General features: G+C 40.9%; 1 protein-coding gene across 1 annotated transcript in view; it reads right to left on the bottom strand.

The window, feature by feature from the left end:
- The window catches only part of THBS2 (thrombospondin 2), a 52105-nt gene extending 37302 nt beyond the window's left edge, over nucleotides 1-14803 (bottom strand). Inside the window, exons 1-5 of the mRNA XM_078383171.1 lie at nucleotides 14560-14803; nucleotides 11778-11849; nucleotides 10000-10556; nucleotides 5602-5686; nucleotides 1125-1321 (exon numbers count right to left, since the gene is read on the bottom strand). Of these exons, the coding sequence (XP_078239297.1) occupies nucleotides 1125-1321; nucleotides 5602-5686; nucleotides 10000-10556; nucleotides 11778-11844 (906 nt within the window). The 5' untranslated portion in view covers nucleotides 11845-11849; nucleotides 14560-14803. The remainder of the gene's footprint in view (nucleotides 1-1124; nucleotides 1322-5601; nucleotides 5687-9999; nucleotides 10557-11777; nucleotides 11850-14559) is intronic.
- Nucleotides 14804-15573: the final 770 nt, after the last annotated feature.

Genomic DNA, 15573 nt, shown 5'->3' with positions numbered 1-15573 from the left:
AATTCAGTGACTCTATTACTTCCCTGGGCTCAAACTTTTCAACTGATGCTATAATTAGTGCTTGCCAAACTTCCAAAGCTCACAACAAATTCTACTGAAAAAGGTTTTCTTCCAGTCAGATTAAGCTTCCTTAAACTGAAAGATGACTTCATTACTCAGACACAACAGATTATCTGAGATCCATTCCCAATGTGTGAATGTCATGTATGGCACAGAAGGAAGCAGGCAAAGAAACATTTTGATTATGCTATCATTTGCGCAAAGGATAAATCTAGCCCCCATCCATTGTGCCCTCTCTTCACTCTTTCTCTCTCAAAGCTGCCTACTTATCTACTCCAGCCTCCAATGACATTCCAGTTTGAAAGATCATTCCACCCAACTCCCTCAACAGAAGATCTCCTTGGCTCCTTTTGTTTTAGATTGGAATTTTCCTGTATTGGTTATTGAGAATCAATTGCATAAGGGAGCATTTGGCAGGCTTCAAAGGCCCAAGATGGTACAATGCCACCTCAAGGCACTTTGGCAGGTAAGGTATAAACTCCAAATGGCACCTACCCTGAGCTTAAAAAATTGTAATCCTACACAAAATCTAATTCAGTTCTTGAGTCTGGCTGCAATGACACCGTCATGCATAAGAAAAAAAATGAACAATCTTGGAGGGAACCCTAAAGTTCAGAGAAATATAAGAAAATCTTGACAAGAAAAATGAAGGAGGAGTCAGGAATAATCCAAGTACAGCCCAACGAGAATGCAGCATACTCAACAGACAGAGGGTCAGAAAAACAGATGAAAAGGAATGAAAGGGAAGAAGGTGTGTCTGGCCACCTAGCATCCTGCACAGAAGTATTACCTACTGCAAAAAATTAAATCACAATCTTTTAATGACACTCCACCTCTGCTATGTCAGGTAATAGTTCAGTCATGAATGAGATATATTACTTACAAGGTTTCTATTCCATTATTCTTGGCTTTTCTTAGAACATTTGAAGAAAGCATTTGGGATGCTTTCTAAATGATAAAATGATCTCATTTACACTGCCTTAGTACAACAATCTGAACCCAAGGCTGGAAAGTACTATATGTATGATGAAACATTTACAGTTAAACAGACTGGGTATACTCACCACTTTTTCTAACTGTTCAGTTAAACCATTGACAACAATGCGTAGTCCAGTGAGTTCAGTAAACATAGATCCCAGCTCTTCACAAGAACGATCACAAAATTCTGCTTTTTTCTCAACATTATCCCCAACATACTCTGTCATAACTGATGGGTTTAGGTGAAGGATCTCTGTGCTCTCATTGATAGTATTCACTTCAGCTAGCAGGAAGAGAGTGAAGCAAGAGCCATTATGTAAACCCAATAGCTTTTCACTGATTATAGTTTTTTGTTCAAATTATATATTGTTACTGTAGGTGGATTGCAATCCTATCTCTTTAAGAACAGTCTCATGTCAAATTATATCCAAGAAAAAACATGGAAGGACAAGATTTTCATATCCTTCAAATTACAGCTATTCCCTTTTGCAGTCTGAATCCCAGTTCTAAAATAGCCTCATTTCCTACTTTGGGGCCAATGACAGAAGAAAAATCCTTTAAGAACACATTATACAACATATGCATTCTTATAAATCACAAAAAATCATTGCATGTTTCACGTATCTCTAAAGCAAATGGATCTCCTGAAGTTTTATAAATATTCAAGCCCTTGAGAATTATATAAATCTGTTTACAAAACTTCAGGAAATCTGTTTTTATTTATATAATACATATTATATAGATATAATACATTTGCATTTATATATATTTAAATACAATGCTGATAGGATAAACACTGTGACTATCAGCTTCTTTAGGAAGCTACAACATTTGTAAGAAGAATAATTATATGCACACTTTTATGAAACTGTTGTCATCCAAAGACATTGATGAGACCACTCCAAACATAATAGATCACCAGTTGCTTACACAGAAGATATTCTTGAATCAGTTTTAGAAGAGGTAGCCATGTCAGTCTGGGCTAGCATATCAGGCAAAAATAATAAGTAAGGAAGACAAAACCAACTGCTGTATTTTAGTGTGAGCTTTTTTGGACACGTTTGAGGAAGTGGAATTGTCCATGAAAGCTCATGTTAAAATATAGCAGTTGGTCTTTAAGGTGTCAGAACATTTTTTTGTCTTTATTTTTATTTTGGCTTTGCCAATACCTGCTCTAGAGAGTTGGAGTAGATTTGGCAGAGACTGTAAGGGGAGGAGAAAACTTCATCCTAAAAGTGTACCTCAGATTGTGCCACAATAAATTGCATCCTAAGTGATCCCTGATTGGCTGGGATCTTTCAAGGAAGTGGGGACACAAAAACAACATCAATTAATAGTAATAAGAAGTCACAGAATTAAGGCTTGGCTGGGAGGGAGTGGGATTCAATTCTGAGTAAACAGACACAGAATAGAACTGTGAGGGATTTTCCAGAGAATATGTCCAAGCTCTACTCTGCTTCCTGAAATTAAAGAGATGATCCAAAAATATGATGCTAATAATGATTTTTAAAGTACTTTTTCTGCTCTTTGAAAGAAACAAAAAGCAGAGATCAATCTAAACTGGGACATTTCTCCAGTGGATGGCACTTGCAGACAACATTGTGCTTGTATCAAAATGTACTTGCTTCTAGCAGAGTGCTGCTGCCTGTTCTTATGCTAAAAAAGTCTTTACAGACAACAAAACCAGACACTCTAGTTGTATTTCTTGACATAAGCTAGAAAACTGGCAGGGAAAATTCAGCTAGAATTTCCCTCCCAATGATTGCAAAATAGTATTGTTCTCTGAGGCATCAGCCCTATGATTGAAGGCAGTGCAAATTGAAACAGCATGCATTTAATTGTAAATAAATCTTAGGGTTAAGTTGAATCCAACCGAAAATTGGAAGATTCCCCACTCATGCACTAGAGGCTGTCATTAAAACATCTTATGAATACATTTCTCCAGGGACAAAAGGAAGACTATGGAGAGCACCACAACTTTGCTCTTAAATATATTTGTATAAATTAGGAGCAATTCTAGAGCAGTACATCAAACTAGTAAACATGATCAAATGAGAGCAAAGGGAGGATCTGTATCTGTAAATGTGTGTGTTTAGTCGTTTAGTCGTGTCCGACTCTTCGTGACCCCATGGACCAGAGCACGCCAGGCCCTCCTGTCTTCTGTTAAATATCAACAACAACAACTAACAATCAGGTGTCGGTGACAATAATCTTTCAATACGTTCTACCATTTCTGATGTAGTTATCAATACTTCTGGAGGAATTACTCTGCTACAAGTGGAGAGAAGGAATATTTCATAGAAAAAAATTCTAGCCCTTTTGATTGAGGGCTAAAGTGCATGCTGTGTTAAATATGCATATGAGCCTTTCTTCTTCTAATTTGTAGTAGCAGGTATGAGTCTGATCCAGATCAGAACTACCAGACACAAGTAAAGAAAAATCTGCTCTTCTTTTCTTTCTTTTTTTAAGCTACAGGTGTGCATACATCCTGATGGGGGAGTAAAGATGAAAAATAAGATTTAACTGGCACAATGGAGTCACTGTATTCACTCAGCATTTATGTAACTATATGATTTATTTTCAGAGTAAGACCTGTTTATCTCTTGATCCAAACAACAAAACTGCAAAGCTCAGAGTGGTCTATTTGATCAGATGGGCGGGATACAAATCAAATCAAATCAAATCAAATCAAATCAATCAATCAATCAATCAATCAATCAATCAATCAATCAATCAATCAATCAATCAATCAATCAAAGTTACTGCCTCATGAAGCTCCTAACTTTGGAAAGTTCATCTATAAATGCATGCCCTCCTCTTTTAAATAAGAATCACAGAGCCTGGATTTACATATTCCAAGGAGTGGATCAGATTTTCCACTCTGCTCCTACTGGGAGGAGCTAATCATAATTGACAGTGTTTGTGACCATCCCTGAAAAATTGCACTGTACACTTTAATTATTTGGATATCATTTATCAGTATTCCTTGTTCTGCTATCTTTACATTTACATTTAGATCTATATTTTATATACCAGACTTGTATGACAGACAGATGCATATGCCTATTGTTAGTATACCTTTTAGTGCTGGAAGTAGGGAAAAGCAGGTATGCTGTGGACCAAGTCTTTTTATAGGGATTATTATTATTATAACTATTATTACTACATTTAACAGTTTCTATATTACATTTGAAATACATCCCTGTCAATATTTCTCAGGATAAGTATTATTTAACCTTATCTTCTTCCAAGGTACAGATCACCTAAAACAGTGGTTCTTAACCTTTTTGAAAGAAACGCCCCCTTGAGCCATTGAGGAAGTTATCATTGCCCCCCTCCCCACGGTGATGATATCTTTTATTTATTTATTTATTTATTTATTTATTTATTTATTTATTTATTTATTTATTTATTTATTTATGACACTTAAATCCAATGACCCCTGAAAACAAAATTCAATTCCAAGAAAATGAAATGCCCCCAAAAAGTAACATTTAATGATTTACGTAGTTGCAAGCGAATTTTAAGACGCAAAAAGAAATATAAAAAAGGGCATAAAAACAAACAGCAATGCAGGAACTAAAACTTTCAAGACATAAACTCTGAAACTAAATTAAGATTGGAGGAAAATATATATTCATGCACACTGTAAAAAGGCTGCAGCCATCTTCACAGGTTTAGCTTGCTCCAGCGCCCCCCCTACTGCCCCCCTTCTGCTCCAGCGCCCCCACACCGCCCCTTTTTGTTCTACTGCCCCCCTGAAAAATGAAATCACCCCCTGGGGGGCATTATCGCCCACGTTAAGAACCACTGACCTAAAACAATGACACACATGCACACAATGTGGCACACCTTTGACTTTCTTTTACTATGGTTTATTATGGAGAGCGTGGTGGTGCTGCGGGCTAAACTGCAGAAGCCTGTGCTGCAGGGTCAGAAGACCAAGCAGTCGTAAGATCAAATCCACGCAACGGAGTGAGCTCCCGTCACTTTGTCTCAGCTCCCGCCAACCTAGCAGTTCGAAAGCATGCAAATGCAAGTAGATAAATAGGGACCACCTTAGTGGGAAGGTAACAGCATTCCGTGTCTAAGTTGCACTGGCCATGTGACCACAGAAGATTGTCTTCGGACAAAACATTGGCTCTATGGCTTGGAAACGGGGATGAGCACCACCCCTAGAGTCGAACACGACTGGACAAAAATTGTCAAGGGGAACTTTTACCTTTTATTATGGAGAGCAACTTCAGCTGATAAATAATGGAGAGAAAAAAGACCAATGTTGAATGGAACAGAAGTGCCTCCCCTTTGTTTCTGCTCAATTTTATTAGTTTCAATAAAGAATATCCAGGCGAGTGTAGCCAATTGTGTATATTATAGACTGCCTGCTAAAATTCACATTCCAGTTATTCATAATTGTCAGTGGTGGTTAGGAGCATTCACATTCCCACCAATTTCTCTTTTCAGTCACTTTTCCGAGCAGCACCTATTAGTATATAAGGAGAAAGAAGACTGCATACATAAATACTCAAAGAAGCATGCTGAATATAACTTTTCCCCCCTCACCTGATTGACTCCTCTGGCATCCTTTGTTGTGTAAGACATCTTCTATTGATGTTCCAAGAACCAGCTGAATATTTTGAATAAGACCCTACAAGCAATACAGAAAAGTCCATCATATGATTTTACAGTGATGCTACTAGAAGGACACTGGTCTGCCTTTTCTTCCCTGTAATTTTCCTGCACTGACTGAAACTAACACAGAGAATTTACTGAATTATAAATTGTTCCTACAGCCAGTGTTTTCTATTTAATACATTTGGTTCAGGAACAGACAAGGCAGAAGATCATTGATAGGTCTTTTAATAGAACACTGTCAAATATTCCAACTTTCACTTCAGTGAGACATGGAGCCACATCAAATGTTCTCAGTCAAGAATTCCAGCCTATATCCCCCAAATGTAGATTTGCCAGCTTTCATTCATTCTTTCTTTTTTTCTGGTAATAATCAAGGACTACGTGGACTGACGATGTTATGCTGCTTTTTCACCAGTATGGGACAGCTTGGCTGGGAAAGTTACGCAAGAATTATCAGTGAGAAATAAATTCACCCTCAGGGTAGTTTCCTCTGTTTTTTCATCATGTTGCAACAGGGTTGGAGTAACTCCCGGACTTCTTTGTGTTGTCTGACTCCAGCTCTCACCAGCCCCAAACATCGTGGTCAATAATCTGCAATGATGGAAGCTGCACTCCAACAATAATAGAAGCAAAGAATGGGAAGCTCCTCAAAAAATAACTTTTCTGGACTTTGTCCTGGAGTGTCATAGATTCCTACTCTTGTGCTAGGGTGCTACAAAGGAGATGTGCTTACCCAAAAGCAAAACACACATGTGGCCTGTGCATGTTACTTCAAAATATTGGCATGCTACAACTGGGAGAGAATTGAGCCATCATTTCTCCTTTGTTATTGTATCATCTCCCTATTTATAGCACACAGATGCACATGCGCACAGTTTACAAGTATGACGAATGCTCAAGATAGATGTACCACAAAAGGCAGAGAGCTTCCAAACTGCATCCTCCAATCTATTTAAAGCCTTGCCAGGCTCTTGTCTAATGGGATTCAAGTATTCAGGAAGCCATTTTTCTTCCCCACTCTGTCTCTGTAGAATATTTTATGGCTTCCAAAAAGAATAGAGAAGAAAATCATTCAAATCTTTCCTGTTGCTGGCTTAAGCACTCTTACATGTTGAAAGCATGCTACATCATGCTTTGCCTACTGCCACACCCCCAACACACCTCTTTGTTTCTCCCTGTGACTAAAGTTCTGATTCTGAAAAGGAAGCCACTGTGGAAACCACAGATTGAAAAAAAATCCATTTTAGGATGAAAACTCTCAGAATTCCCAAGCCAATGCAATTCCTGAGATATATCAGGAATTACAAACAGTAACTTATTTTTTCCCATATCTAATACAAGCCTTCTCAGTGGCTGGGAGAAGCCAGGAGGCGGACTCCAAGAACATACTTCCTTCTTTTTCAGAACTTTATCTGAAACCTTACAAATTTTTTTCTCTATCCAACAGCCTCAGAGATGTCTGGAACCAAAGAGACATTCAAGACTGCTAGCCTCCTGTACAAACGTCCTTGGCCTTATGCCCCATTGAACAAAACTGGGTTTATTTTTCAGTTGTGTAATTTCAGAACTAAGTTGTAATGGTAATAAATTGTTATTCTTCCCTTGGTGGGCGGGTGTATACTTTTGTACTAAAACAAATCTACCTCAATATTAAGAGGAATATTTGAAATTAGGGCTGATGAAGCACACAGATTCCGACATAGTGCTTCCCTCTCTAAACTTAAGCACATCATTCATTTAGAAGGTTGTATACATACTACCGTGGGCTGATATGAAAGAAGCTGTCCTGTTGCAAAATGTGGCCTCAACCCAATTGCATTTTGTTTTCAATTTACTTACAAGCTCAATTCTGGTTGGTAGTTCTGACTTATGAAATTATGCACTTTGGGCCAGGACACCTGAAAAACCACCTTCTTCCATTCAAGAATGTGTGAAATTTGAGACCTTTAACAGCAGTTCTGTTGCATATCACATCATTTCAAAGGGCTAGGCTGATTAGTACACAATGCAGGACTTTCTTTGTAGTAGCTCTTCAATCATGTAATTCCTCTCAAGGTGTCAGATTTATTTTCTACTATAAATAATTAATAATAAATGCATCAGTAGGCTTCTGAAGAACATACTAGCCCAAGTCCTGGCAGCTGGTGTCACTGTGGGAAGCAAATTGCTACTTTTAGAGGTGACTTGCCTCATGTTAATAAATCACTTTAGACACTATCTATTGTCTACTGAAATGTGCAGTTTGTCACACAACAGATAATGTCTACAGTACTTTTTTGACAAGATGCAGTTCACCTCTAAAAGTTACACCATTCATGTTACAGCAACAGAAAATCACAACAGGAGCTGGGCCATTACTTCATTTTTTTTAAAAAAAAACTATCATAGGAAAGCACTGTAGCATGTAGACAATTTTTACCTATGTTGACACAATAATCAAAGTACTGTAGTAATCCCAACATACCATACCTGATTATGTGAAAGGATATTCTGGTTATATTAAAGCAGAGGTCTGTGGCCTGTGCCGGTCTGTGGCCTGAGCTGGACCAGGCCGCAAAGACAGACCTCCTGGGGCCCCTGCACGCACTCCCCTCCCCAAAGGTGCTTTGCATACATTCGCACATGTGCCAGCGCTGGCATGAGCACTCCCCCATCCCTTCATGCATGTGCCCGAGTGCCCGTGCAAAGGGGCGGGCAGGGGCGCGGGCAAGCAGGCAGGTGTCCCTTTGCATGTGCAAAGGGATGGGGGAGCACCTATGCCAGTTCTGGCTGATGGGCAGGTGCTCCCCCACCACTTCACACATGCGCCAGAGAGTGCACACGCACACACCTGCAGGGGAGCTCCTCGGAGGCTTAGCTGGTTCGCAGTCCCAAAAAGGTTGGGACTGCCGTATTAAAGGACATGTTAAATCAGACTTATTTGAGTGCCTTTTCTCTTCCTGCAATTTCCCTGATGCATTCCAATGCATGGCCAGCAGCCATTAATGAACTTTGAGCTGCCATACAGTCTTCACCAACAGCATTACTTATCTCAGTAGACTCAACTGCTTGTGTGAAAAACATTTTACTTACACTGGAAACACTGCATGTTGCATTCTGTGGTTAATTCTTTTAGTAGTGTATTTACTAACCACAAGATGTGGTTCAGATCCCAATTCAAAAGTTTTTAAAAACAGCCTAATTTGGACAGACCAATTGGGAGGCTGTTCGATTCAGTTCAATTCAGAATCTTCATGTCGACCATTGACTACCACTGGAAGTCAACAAATGGTGGTACATTTATTTCTGCTTGGTCAGAACTGGATGGAATATTCAAGCACAGTAGAGTCGTATGAGGGGATTAGCCTGATCAAATTGAAGGCACAAAGTGGGATCTCTAGTTAAAACTGCGCAATTTTAGAAGTACTGGTGAAACATGGTTTGTCAGAAGTACAATTAATGTCGAGAAGGGAATATTTTCTCTGTGGGCTTTTGGTAGTTTACAGAAACAGAAGATCCGTAGAAACAGTATCAAAATCTCATGGATATAGGAGGTGTACAAAATTCAGTTAGTATGAATGAAGAATGGTTTAAGACTTGTTTGACCTTTGCTCGATTGGCACCAAAGTTGCAGAAAGAGCAAGGAGACAGACGATGAAAGTGAAACACAGACTTGTAGAGACAGGAGAGTTAGAAGATCGGCCATTTCTCACCCACCATTTCCCAAAATTATGTTAACATTTTGGTTAGAAGAACACTAAACAAAAACTGTATGAAGCACTGAAATACTCCTCAAATATGTTACTTTTTGCACCCAAAATACTGGCTATGAAATACCCTAAGAAAGTCATATATTGTAACGAGAAGCTACAGCAGCCATTCACAAAACCAAACCCTCTGTTTTTCCTCTGCCTTCTCCTTACCCTGTTGATTCCCTTAAGTGGAAAATTTAGGGAAGCATTTATTAAGTTTTACAAGCATGCTGACTGGATCTCTATGACCTCTGAGTCTGAAGGGCTAATTAAGCTTTGAGCTGGGCACCTCCCAGATCACTCAGAATAGCCTGATTTGGGATTCAGTAAGATCAGAACCCCACTTTCACTGTCAGCAATTCAAGGTCATATCTCATTTGGGCTTAAGAATTTATAACTTTAAGAATACTCACTGTAATATAAGTCCAACTGTGTTCAATGGGACTTTGAACCAAGTCAGAATGATTGGGATTTCATAATCTTATTCATCCTTACCTGGAAGTACTAGCTCAGTTAAAAACACATTTGAAAGTAGAGAGGACCAGGATAGTATTCTGTGCCACCTCATAGGCTATACCTCTTGCCAGTTACCTACCCGGAAATGGTTCTCTCTTGTAGATCCTTTTATCACATACATTCTACTTTTCTCCGCTTTCAGGTTTTCATAAAATGGATCCTCCAGGGTTAAGCTGTCTATGAGGTCACAGCCAACATAGAGACTGTAGTTTTCTCCTGTTACTTGTATTGTGATGTTCTTCCATTGTAGGTCAGCTAGGTCCACGTCCTCCAAAGGATATCCCTTCTGGGAGCCATCTACCCAATAGGAAAGCTCAAGTGTATTTTCTCGGCCATTGGAAATGATCTCGAACTGCCGCTGAGAGGCACCAGGACCTTCCAATGCAATGATGGTGCCCCTGGAGTCCCTGTCCTGCCTCCAGGTGGCTGTAAGAATGAAACCCTCATTTTGTTGGATCAGTTTAATGATCTGCTGTAATTTCTCAGAGTTAATCGGAGGTATGTGATCAAACCGGATGAAGCGGTATGCTGGGATACCAGAGATGTTACCCCGAAACAGTTTTGCTCCAATGGTCTTCCTGTTTATGTTGCTGATTTGCAGTAAATCAAAAGCGGTCTCTTCTCCTCTGTCATCATCTGCAAAGCCACCAGCACATAGTAACATGATTAACAAAGAAATATACAGCATGGATTTTGCATCTTCAGTCTCCAGTGTCTTTTTTGCCAAAGCATAGCTTTGGCATTAATTTATATGTACAGTGGTGCCTCGCATAGCGAGGTTAATCCGTTCCAGATTAACCTTCGCTATGCTGAAGCATCGCTGAACGGGGCAGCGATTTCCATTGGAACGCATTAAACATCGTTTAATGCGTTCCAAATAGGCCAAATACTCACCGTTCAGCGAAGCTTCAGGATGGCCGGCAGCCATTTTCGCGCCCTTGCCTCGCTTAACAAGGGCGCGAAAACGCTGCGCGCGGCCATTTTAGGCCATTTCCCGGCTTCCGGCGGCCATTTTGGCTGCCGAACAGCTGATCGGCGGGGGTCGCTTATCGGTCTTCGCAAAGCGAATTTTTCCCTATTGGAACAATGTTGTGCGATCGCATTAGCGATCCGAAAAAACGGATCGCTATGCGATTTAATCGTTATACGGTGCGCTCGTTAAGCGAGGCACCACTGTATTATCATTTTTCTTGAAAACTGCAATGTAACTAGCATCTTAAATGGATTATTGTACCTTACTGCTTTGAATGTGTTTTGGTGTTTTGGTAAGCTGCCTTAGGATCTTTTTAAGGAGAAAGCCATACTGTAAGTATTTAAAATAAAGAAATAAACAACACTGAACCAGTGAATCATATGGAAGTACTCACCAATACAGAATTTACTTAAGCTAAGGAGAATTGCATGTATGTATTTTTCTTTGAAGGACAGGATTATAAACAAGAAATAATCTCACAGAATCTTAACTGTCTGCAAAAAGGACAAAATTGTAGGTATATTTGAAACAGTTAAGTGCTGTTTAAGAAGAAAGAGATCTCTGCAGCAGGAATGAATCTGGCAAACCCTAGTATTATATAGAAACTTGGCACTTGGCCAATTGAGGGACATAAAAAAAATTTTGGTCATTGCCATTCATTTTCTGTTCCTTGATACACTTTTTAAAGGCTGTGTTGTCTATCCAACTAGTTTCATATTTCAGACATTCAAGGAAACAAAGTATTTACACAATTATTATTGAGACCAAGCCAAGTGGGCCTGTGCAAGATTGCAGGCTAATGTCTTTCAGAAATCAGGTTACAGTTTCTGCCTACTTGGAAAAAAAATCTTTGGCTTGAATGATACAGATATTTATTGACCTACCTTGAGCCTCTGATGAAATCCACATAGATAAGCTCACGAACCACAACAGCCAATACTTGTGTAACATAATGTCTACAAACAAACAAAGATGTGTGGATTATTTGCCTATTTTAAACATATGCCCCATAAACTTACATAACAAACTGTTACATCCCAAGCTAATTATGCTCCTTTGTGGCACGTTCTATTGATTGTTTACTTTAAATATGGCATTTTTTAGAAATCCATTTATTTGCCCCAACTATAGCATTTATTCTTCCTTCTAACCATGTTTCTGTATTTGTGTGTGACAATAATCCATGTGTTATTCTTGGTTCTGGATCTATTGCCATGATATTAATGAGTGTTCACTTGTAATACTGGAGGTTGTAGAAGAGAGGCTGCTCAAGTGTTTAATATCCTTCCTAATAAATTCAAGGAAATATATATGGTATATCCAAAATTGTCTTCAAAAGTTTTCCATGAGACGTCTGGCTGCTCAGACACTGTACTGGTTATTGCATCTCTTAAATCCACTTTTGGCCAGCTATAGAGCTACATTCTTGGAAGATAATGATATTTCCAGCAGGGATTCATATGTAATTTAACTTATATGCTGTGCTACAACAGCAAATCCCAGTTTCTCAGTCTCAGTTGCTCTCTCTCTCTCTCTCTCTCTCTCTCTCTCTCTCTCTCTCTCTCTCTGTGTGTGTGTGTGTGTGTGTGTGTGTGTGTGTGTGTGTGTGTGTGTGTGTGTGACACACAGAGAGATACAAATACCCACTGACAGAGAGGAGCCTGCTTCTTTATACTTCTTGTTACTACAGGATGAGATGATCCATCATCTCCTTCTGAGTCTAAAGCTGCAAAATTATTGATATGTTAGAGCAAGCCTCACTCAACTCAGTGTGGCTTACTTCTGAGTAACCTTGCATAGGAACTGGTTGCAAATTTGCAACAGAGTACAGCTAGTTATTTGCAACAGAGTACAGCTAGTTATATGGGTTTTTTTGCTGATTTTTAACATAAATTTTATACATTGATAATGTATCACTATCATTGTCTTGATAATGTACATATTTGAGAGGTTTGTATTGATTAAAAATAATCTAAATCCAAGATCCAGGCAAAATCTCACATTTACCTACACAATCCGGAATGTGCTAGCTGATGTAATCTCACTAAACTCAATTAAATTGACTTTGGCATCTATAGTACTGGACAAAAATCTCTTTCATTGATTGTATCATGTATATTATCTGCTGCATATTTCTAAACACCAGATCAAAACCAATCAATTGTCTATGTGATATTTCCACCAATGACACTGTGATCATTTAGTCATTTTACATGATGTGACTTCCTCGTTTAAAATGTATTGCCAAAAATAAAATTGTGACAATAACCAGATGAAGAGGACTAGGCATTTAGTAGTACTTTAACATCAGTTTGGCCACAACTTACAAGTAACCCAAAGCACTGTTTAGTCCCAGTGCTTACACTACTTGCTGTAAATGCATGCTTAGGTACTCTATTAATAAACAATTAAACATATCTAAGTATGTCTGGACTGTACAGGGTTTATTGTTCCACCACACTGTGATGAGAAGTTTTACCTCCGCAAGCCACTGATTCATCATTAGGAAAGTAGCCAGTGCAAGAAGATTAGTGAATATAAACTCCTGAAAATCTGTATGAATGATGTAGAAAAAAGGAAAGTCTTCTCCTTACAATGAACGATGGGAGTTTCTGCACCAAACCCATTCTTTCCACAGGAGCTGGTGCAGGAAAAGATCCCTATCTATTGCCCTGAGGTGATGCTGCTGCATCCTGCACCCTGGGTACTCTAGAAAGTTACAGTTTCCTTCCGGACCGAAATCCCATTTCAAGTTGCTGAACACATGAGAACTAATTCCTAACTAGACATACATATGGAGCACTCTTCTAGTTTTGTGGAATAATAATTATGTGCTGCAGAGTTGCATCTGACTTAAGAAGACCCTTGCCAGGATTTTTTAGGTACAGTATAAAGTACTGAGAAGAGGTTTACCAGACCCTTCTTCTGAGGATGGTCTGGGACTGTTCAGCTTTCCCAAGGCTACACAATTTGACTCTTCTCCCAAGAAGCACACTGGGGAATCCAATGCCTGACATACACCAGCTCCTCAAACACCCTTCCTTGCTTACAACCCATTAAGTAAATTCAACTGATCAGACAGGGATTGCTTCTCTTTTAAGCCATCCTTGCAAAGGTCTTCTATGAGAACGAATGTGGAGAAGAATAAGAAAATCTTCTGTTAAGCACACCTCTCCCAGAGGAGCGACTTATTAATGAAAAGAGATGTGGGGATGGATTCTGATTACGCTTGCAATTCTATATATACACACACACGTCTGGGAGCACGTCCAACTGCACGGAGCTTGACTGACGTCGGTGTAGACAGGTAACTAACTACTGTATATGTTAGTTGCACAGTCGCCCACGGAAATTAAAGGGGCTTAAGTGATCAGCCCCACTCAGAGCTCCGACAAGTTACTTTTCAGCACCCAGATACTGCATCTTCAGACAGGATGGACACTGCGGATTCTGGGAACCGTAGTCCAAAAAAGTAACTTGGCCAAGTTCTGCCACTGATCTCAACGGCTCAGGCTTTCCCCGGTGGAGAACCTCTCTGGGTCTCTGCCTTCCGCACGACCCAGCGTGCTGCTGCACGTGTCTTGGTGTCTCCCTTCCAGAGCTGCTCGCCTGTCAAGCCTTCAGCTTCCAGGCTTTTTCTTCCTCCGCCCTCACGCCACCCTTTACCTGCCGTCAACGTTGCCCGCCGATCCTCTGGGGAAAAATAATTTAAAAAAAGATGACGAGTTTCAATGAAGAAACAAAAAAACGTCCAGCTTCCGCGGAAGTCGAGCGTGGGACCGACCGAGCTCCCTCCACGCCCGGGGTGTGGACGCCCTTCCTCCGCTTCGCTGCCGCCTGGGTTCCCCTTCAAGTGGCTTCCCAGCGGTTCGCGCGCCTGTTTTATATAGGCGCCTTGGCTACGCCGGGGCTGTCAATCAGCCAGCGGAGGAAACGCTCTTGAATCCATTCCTCCGCGGCAATGACATAATACCCAGCGCCGAGCTGACAATTTGCTCGCTCTCTCCCGGCTACCTGGAAGGCCATCCCAAATCCGGCCACAGCCTGGACCGCAAAATGCCTCCTTCTCCCTCCCTCCCTCCTCCCGCCGGGCCCCCACCCGCAGCGCCCGCCACCTCCGACCAGCCTCACGCTCCCCTTCCCTCACCCCCAACCCCAGGGTTTTGGCAGCTCCCGGTTGAGGGGAGGAGAGGAGGAGCCGGGCTGAGGAGAAAGCGAGCCCGTGGCAACCCAGCCATGCTCCCCCCACACCCCGCGGGCCGCGCGCGCTCTTTTCGCCGCTCCCTCGCCGCTTGTATAAAACTCCTGGCCCCCTCGGTTCCTGGAAGCCATGTGTCGCGTGGGACACACGGCTGGGGTGGGGCGGCGGAGGGGCTATAACTTTAAAAAAAAAAAGTCAGGAACGAAGCAAAGGTGGTAGAGAAAGGGTTTTGCCGCGTACTTGCCACGCAGTTGCATCCAACAGGATAAGAGTTGGCACAGAAAACCAAGACGCTACCCAGCCGCTAAGGCCAGAAGGGGAGGGGGGTCACTTTTTCTGAAGGAAAGATATTATTGGGCTCGAGCTGTTTGGCGGGATGGGAGCAAACAACGTTCAGGAGCAAAAGCTGGCGAAGTTACTTCTGGAATTCCAAAATCCTCACCAAGCCTGCATGACCTGGAGATTCATGGGTTCTTCTC

This window comes from Pogona vitticeps, chromosome 1 (assembly GCF_051106095.1).
Source record: "Pogona vitticeps strain Pit_001003342236 chromosome 1, PviZW2.1, whole genome shotgun sequence".
Taxonomy (NCBI): domain Eukaryota; kingdom Metazoa; phylum Chordata; class Lepidosauria; order Squamata; family Agamidae; genus Pogona; species Pogona vitticeps.
This window is presented reverse-complemented; position numbering and strand designations above follow the sequence as displayed.